The 8,009-nt window shown below is 42.3% G+C and overlaps 1 protein-coding gene across 1 annotated transcript in view; it reads left to right on the top strand.

Moving 5' to 3' along the window:
• Nucleotides 1–6,034, top strand: part of DOK6 (docking protein 6) — a 535,367-nt gene extending 529,333 nt beyond the window's left edge. Inside the window, 1 exon segment of the mRNA XM_006837551.1 lies at nt 5,895–6,034. Within this exon segment, the coding sequence (XP_006837614.1) occupies nt 5,895–6,034 (140 nt within the window).
• The last annotated feature ends 1,975 nt before the right edge of the window (nt 6,035–8,009 follow it).

Consider the following 8,009-nt stretch of genomic DNA (forward strand, 5'->3'; position numbering starts at 1 on the left):
GAGGATGCAGAGGGAGTGGTTTTGACCTGAGGGAAATTTTTATTGAAAGTATGTTACAGGGAGGAATGACACATGGAAAGAAAGAGTAGGAAATAAACGCACCGTTACATTTCAGCCCATTGCTACAGCCACTGTATACTGTGTTGGGGTTTTCTTCTTTTTTAACCGACCAGCTCTTTACCACGTCTGATATCCTTCTCCAGAAACTGATCTTTCCTGACAATATGTCCAAAGTACAAGGGATGAAGTCTCCCAATCCTCGATTTTAAGGAGTATTCTGGCTGGACTTCTGACAGTTCATAGTACCTAATATTCTTCACCAACACCATAATTCAATGAATCAATTCTTCTCCAGCTCTCTTTATTCATTGTCTAGCTCCCGCATGCATATAAGGCAATTGAAAATACCATAGGAGCTTGAGGCACCTAATAGATGCATAATAAATATCAATTTTATGATTGGATTATTATGCTCAGAATTCAAGGGTAAAAGCTGTGCATAGGCAAAGTCTCATCTGAATTCACCTCAAGCCTTAGCTTTCAGCCCCATTGAAGATGCATTGCCTCTTATCAATTTAAGACTTTAAGATCCTCTGACGTCATATGCGAAGTTCCTCTGTATGTTGTATGTTGTTGTTGTTGTTGTTGTTAAGTGTTGTTGAGTGGATTCCAACTCATAGCAACCCTGTGTAGGGTTTCAGAGGAATGCCTGGTGGGTTTGAACTGCCAACCTTGTGGTTAGCAATCCAGTGATTAATACAGAGTAAGACTGGTGTTTAGCAGGTTAAGTGTGTGGTAAGCATTGCGCTGTTTCAGGCATTTCTAAAATTCTAAACATTAGCAGGGTAATGCCAAGGTAACAAAGTGATTAAACACTCAGCTGCTAACAGAAAGGTCAGTGGTTCAAACCTACCAGCTGCTCCAAGGGAGAGAGATGTGGCCATCTGCTTCTGTAAGATTACAGCCCTATAGGGCAACTGTGTCCTGTAGAGTCGTGACTCATTGTAATTGACTTGATGGCAACAGCATTCGTTTATTGGTTGGTAACCAAGGTTAGGAACAGGACATAGTTTTAATGTGAGACTTTCCAGCTGGTTGATGCTAATAAATGCTAGTTTGCCCATGCATAGCAACTGTGGCTTATCATCTAGCAAGTCAATGGTAAGAGATTACTTAAAAATACTTTCTAACATAATCTCATGAGTCTGTCAGAGCTTTGTAGCATAAACATCATCCAGGTTTCGGCCAAAGTGTACCTCCTCCAAGAGGTCCTCTCTGCTCACCCACCGCTAATGATCCTGAAGGGAGTCCACCATCACGCCTTCACTCTCTAATTACTTCCAAGCTAAGTCTTCAGGGCTCATTGAAGATTCAGAAGAATAAGATATGATAAGTATTCTGTCTTTCAGAATTTGCAGATAGGGAAACTGAGATACTCAGAGATAAAGTAAGTCCCTCAAAGTTGGTCACAAGTTAGTAAGTTGCAAAGGTGACATCTTTTCGCTCTGGAGTCCCTGCAGTCCACACAGCGCTTGGCTACTAGCTGAAAGTTTAGGGGTTATAGTCCTCCCCACCAGAGATGCTTTGGAACAAAATCCTGGTGATTCACATCTGAAAACTCCGTCATTGTAAACTCTACAGAGCACAGTTCCATTTGACACATAGGGTCACCAGGAGCCTGAACCAACTCAAGGTCAACTGGTTCATCAGTTTTAATTAGCCTTTCATTAGTCAATTCATTTGCATTCCCTCCCTTGATCCCAAGCTTCAGATTTGTTGTTGTTGTTGTTAAGTGCCGTCGAGTCGGTTCCGACCCATAGCGACCCTGTATAGGGTTTCCGAGGGTGTAAATCCTTACGGGAGTAGAAAGCCTCATCTTTCTCCCGCGGAGCGGCTGGTAGTTTCGAACCGCTGACCTTAAGGTTCGCAGCCCAATTCGCTTTGTTAGGATATTTACTATGCCACCAGACACACTTGGGAATAAAACTGTCTTAAAAAAAAAAAAAAAAGCTTTGATGTGAATTGAGATAAGATAGTCAGTTTTACATTCAACAAATCACACGCTTTGTTTCATCTCAATGATTGCAATCCCCTCCCTGCAGCAACAGTGGTCCCGCTTCCTCCCTGTGGTTACCCATGTGTAAAAATCCTCTTTCAAACTCTCGTTTTGTTGTGTTCTGACTCACAGAAATACTGTATAGCGTTTCCAAAGAGCAGCTGGTGAGTTTGAACCACCGACACTGAGGTCCAGTGCTTATCCTATTGAGCCACAACAGCATAAGAGACGACTGTACACGTGGACCTCACCAGATGGAATACATAGAAATCAAATTGACTACATCTGCAGAAAGAGACGATGAAAAAGCTCCATATCATCAGTCAAAACAAGGCCAGGGGCAGACTGTGGAAGAAACCATCAATTACTCATATGCAAATTCAAACTGAAGCTGAAGAAAATGAAAGCAAGTCCACGAGAGCCAAAATATGACCTTGAATATATCCCACCTGAATTTGGAGATCATCAGAAGAAGAGATTTGATACATTAGACACTAAAGACCAAAGACCAGAAGAGTTGTGGGATGACATCAAGAACATCATATAGGAAGAAAGAAAAAGGTCATTAAGAAGACGTATATATATATATATATATATATACACATATATATATTGTTGTTGTTAAGTGCCATTAAGTTGGCACCAACTCATAGCGACCCTATGCACAGCAGAACGAAACAATGTCCGATCCTGGGCCAACCTCACTACTGTTGCCACACTTGATATGTACATGTTATTGTTGTTATGTGCCGTGGAATCAGTTCTGACTCATAGTGACACTGTACAGGGTTTCTGAGGCTGTAAATCTTTACGGGAGCAGCAAGCCTCATCTTTCTCCCATGGAACAGTTGGTAGTTTCAAACTGCAGACCTTATGGTATGCAGCCCAATTTGTAACCACTACGTTATCAGAGCTATATAAACAAGAAGGGATAATGGAGATAGTAGTAAATATATTTACACAATGTTGGAACAACAGTGTTCTGGGTGTAGATACATAGGCAGAGACATGGGCTACCTATGTATCTACACCCAGAACACTGTTGCTCCAACGTTGTGTATATCTATTTACCATTATCCCCATTATCCCTTCTTGTATCTTCACCCATTTTCCTCATTTTTCTGCCAACCTCTATCTTCTCGTATATTGCCCTCCCCCTTCTTGTTTATTGCCCTCCCTATCACCCAACTTAACATGTGTCTACCCTCTTGCATTAGGAAAATCTGCTGCACAAGACCTTTTTAAAGTGTTGAAGAACAAAGATGTCAGCCTGAGGACTAAGGTGCACCTGACCCAAGCCAGTGTATTTTCAATAACCTCATATGCATGTGAAAGCTGGACAGTGAATAAGGAAAACCGTAGAAGAATTGATGTCTTTGAGTTATGGTGTTGGAGGGGAATATTGAAAGTGCCACGGGCTGCCAAAAGAACCAACAAATCTGTGTGGGAAGAAGTGCAGCCAGAGTGCTCCTTGGAGGCCAGGATGGCCAAACTTCTTCTCTCATAATTCGGACATATTATCAGGAGGGACCAGTCGTTGGAGAAGGGTATCATGTTTGGTAAGGTGGAGGGTCAGAGAAAAAGAGGAAGACCCCCAGCGAGATGGATTGGCCAAGTGGCAGCATCACTGGGCCCAAGCATGGCAAAGATAATGAGGTTGGCCCAGGACTGGGCAGTGTTTCGTTCTATTGTGCATAGGGTCGCTGTGAGTCGGTACCAACTCGATAACACCTAACAATAACAACCCTCTTGCCATGGCACGGTGGGCTAATGCGTCAGACTGCAAAGTCATTTGAACTGCAAGGTCAGTGGTTCAAGCTCACCAGCTGTTCCTTGGAAACCCTATACAAGGTCGCTATGGGTCAGATTCGACTCAACAGCACTTCATAACAACAACAACCCTCTAGGCAGTGAATTACTTGCTCTTCCCTCTGCCACCCCTTGTGACCATCAACTAATGTTTCTTTTAATATGAAAACCTTTTCTTGAGCTTTTACAATAGTGGTCTCATACAATATTTGTCCTTTGGCGATTAACCAATTTCATTCAGCATATTTTCCTCCACGTTCATTTATGGTATGAGGTGTTTTGCAGATCTACTCATAGCCTGGCTCTTATTTCTTGTGGCTATATGCCAAGTAGAGGGATTGCTGGGTCATACAGTATTTCTATTTCCAACATTCTAAGGAAACGCCATACCACAAAACTGGCATTAAGTTGCCACATCACAGAGGACAACCTCACCTGAGGAATGTGATGAGACGCTTGCTGACTTGTGTTCACACATTCTCTTCTCTGGGTTCTTCTCCATGAAGATCAGACAAAGTTAAATCAAATCAAACAAAACACATATCAAAAATATAAACTCGGATGGAGCAAAACCTATAGGATCGATTTTCTTCGCTCCCCACTGAGCTCTTTCATTAGATAGCAATAATTCTTTAGCATGAAGAATCTACCTAGTTTTCCCTTACCAACTATCTCACTAGCCAACAGTTTGCATTTATGGCAATAGTAAAAAAAAAAAAAAAAAACCTGTTATCTGACTATTATGCACATTAACAATTCCTGTCTGACAATAGCAAAGACTGTGGTGTGAGAGGAGAGTAGAACGTGGCTGGTCCATGATACCCAATGGTATGGAATGCTGAAACTGACAATTATTCAATGATGTCATCTGGCAGCTGTTTCATGATGTAGTCATCTTCCACTTTGTGCTTTGATTGATCATTCTCCATATTCACATAACCACAGGGTCATTAGAACCAACCACTGTCAGTAAGTGAGGGGGGTTTAAGTAACTACTTGTTAAAAAAAAAAAAAAGATGAGCAAACTGTTCATCTGAAGTCTTCGGATGCTTACTTTTCTGTACCCATTGTTAGCATTCTGACACATCTTTCAGTAATCCCTTCTGTCTAGGTTTGTGTTTGATGAAATTGTTTATTATAATGTGCCAATATATATAACTCATCGAAACTGGCATAACATAACAGGGGGCAGAGTTTGCATGGTTGGCATATTTTATGCAAAATACATATATATTGCATAAAAATCAGTAAATGTTTATGATTTGGTCTAACATGAAGTAGGCTCAATTATAGGGACTCATACCAGCCCATTCAGCATACAAGCTGTAAACCTGTGAAAACTTTTTCCCACTAATTGATGGTTATTGGTTAGGATAAAGGAGCTCAGCTGGCTGTAGAAGTTAAGCACTAGACTGCTAACCACAAAGCCAGCAGTTCAAACCCAGCAGCCTCTCTCCATATGAGAAAGATGATCATTTCTGCTCTCATAAAGATTTATACAAGGAAACCCTATACAAGGTTGCCATGGGTCAGAATCAAATCAATGACAGTAGGTTTGGGGGTTTTGTTGTATTTTTTTCTGGTTAAGATAAAGTGGAGCTTTCCTGTGCTCAAAACTTTGAAGAAAGTGTATCATTTTTTTTCACATGCTGAAAAGACTGGAAAGGAAAGACAGCAGCTTGCAGCCCCTTTATCTAAAACTGTCTTTTTGAGGTGGAATGTGGGTGATGTTCCTTGCAACTTTTTTCTAAAAGTTGAAGGATAGAAGTTTGAGACCCCACAGAAAATTTACCTTGATCTGTGGCAGTTTTTCACTAGACACTGGGGGAAGGTGTGGAGTCCTGTATGCAGCATGCCTAACTCATATTTGGTCAAGGCACCAAACGTTTCGCCTGTTTACCTGTTTATCAGGTTTGGCTTTGTGAGTCCGTGGGATCTTCTGCTGTCTCTGGAATCTTTGTTGTTGAATGAATGTTTTCTGCTCTTCTGAGTCTGTTTCTTAGCTCAGCTCTCCTATCTGTCTTCCTAGGTCATGGGTTTGGGTCCTCAAAGATGTCTCGTGCACAGACGTTCCCCAGCTACACCTCGGAGCAGGGGGACGAACCCCAGCCGGCGCTGTCAAGGTCTAGCAGCTATGGATTTAGCTACAGCTCCAGCCTCATCCAATGACATGCGGAGAGCCACCGCTGACCAGAGAGACAGTCTGCCCCAGAGCCACCTGGGGGCCAAGAAACGGCTCGCACCCTCTGCATCCTAGACCGAATGCAGTAGAAATTGAAATGGGTCAGGTCTCATCCCAATCCCGGCTGAAGGTTACAAACTGGAGTTCTGCTTCCTGGAATCAGTGCTAAGTCCTTTATTTATTGAATTTCTTTGGGGGAATCTATGTTTTACAAAGACAGACTTTTACTTGTATGAAGTCATTTAAATAAGTAAATCAATAATCTCTTTGGGTCTGGTAGTAGCAGAAGCATTGGCACCGTGGGATGTTACCCAGACAGGGTGTGGCTCCAGGATGGGTTCGACCTCTTTTCCTCATGGTGGCCTCTTACGTCTGCTCATCAGATTGCAGGGCCCGTCCTTAGACGTTAATGTTGGCCCACCACAATCTGTGTGGCTTCGAAAGTTTTAACAGGGACAAACCCAGTAAGCTCTACAAATGACATCATCACTATCAGAATAGCTAAAACCCTTCAACAATTAAGGGAACACGAAACATAGACCACACTATTTTGCAGGACCCTGTAGCTATATTATGTGTGTGTATGTTTGTGTGTGTGCAGGTAAATACAGCAATGGGTAGCACAGTATCCATCTATATATAACCAGTATCTATCAAATGTGTGCTCAGGGTGACAGGAGCTGCCCGCTTCAGTTGGTGACTGTTGTCATTTGGTGCATTCAAATTAAGGTTGTTATGTTGAATAGCTATTTTTTAAATAGTGCTGTAAAAACAAAAGACTTCTTAGCAAAAGTATTTATGTCGTCAGAGCAGCTTGATGACGAGTGTATGTGAAAACATGAGCAGAGGAAGTACTTTGGGAGCAAAGGACCAAGTCTAGTAGTCCTTACAGGTCATGCTATAGCTCTTGTGGCCTTTCCAGTTAGGACTCCCTTGGTTTGGACCATTTTTCTCTCTGTGGACCTACATCAGAACTCCCTGGAGAAGATTGGGTGTGTTCCTAGATCTGCTTCCATGAAACCACACACAAAAAAAAAAACCAGGGTGACTGTCAGTGAGAAAGCATTCAAGAATGAAATAAGAGGTAGAAAGAACTCAACCATTTTGCAGTCCATATGTGGCCAAGAGGCAGGGCCTTATAGACAAGAGAGATCTCAATTGTCCTAGCTGCCATCCTCATAGCACCGTCCGGGGCTTGGGATGTTTGAGGCAGCCCAACTTGGGTGGATTTTCTTTTCCTTCCCCTGGATGAAGATTGGCTGGGATTAGAAGAGAAAGTACAATATTTTCATCCATGATACTAGCCAAGTCAACAGTACGGTGATTTCCACGTGAGCCAAGGACATTTGGTAAATCCAGAACAAGAGCTAATTTTGCCTTGAAACTTGACATTATGCTAAGAGGAAGAAAAATGATTCTTTCCCAATTATCTGATGCCACGTGGCTCTCAGACAGGATGGGGTCTCTGCTCGGCTCCTGGAAAGATGAAAACATTGAGAATCTGTCACATTAGTCTGTTGAAAGGGGATCTTTTTCGTTGCTCTGTGATAAGATTCTTCTTTTTATACTCATCCTTACCCATAGCTTGAGTGCAGGTTCACAATCCATTGCTGTGATGACCCCTGAATACAAATGGTTCTGGGACCCTCCTGGATGGATTTGCACTTTTTGCCAACCGTCTTGAGTCTCTGAATCTCTGAGATAAGTATGAAAACCCCATTAAGATACTCATCAGAAGGGTCATGTGGGAAACATAATTATCCTAAGCTTTCAAGGGTGAAAGAAAAAATTGCCCAAACTCTCTGTCCTGTGAATTTTGCTGAGCCTGTAGAAGTGGGTCTGACCGATTCCCTGGGATGCAGCTTCCTTTACCTGAAATGCCAGCATTCCAGGGTAAGACATCTCTGAATCACTTGAGCACACGGTTTCTGCTATGGAAATGGCTGTTTGTAAAAACCATGA

Source organism: Chrysochloris asiatica, unplaced genomic scaffold, assembly GCF_000296735.1.
Source record: "Chrysochloris asiatica unplaced genomic scaffold, ChrAsi1.0 scaffold00021, whole genome shotgun sequence".
NCBI lineage: Eukaryota > Metazoa > Chordata > Mammalia > Afrosoricida > Chrysochloridae > Chrysochloris > Chrysochloris asiatica.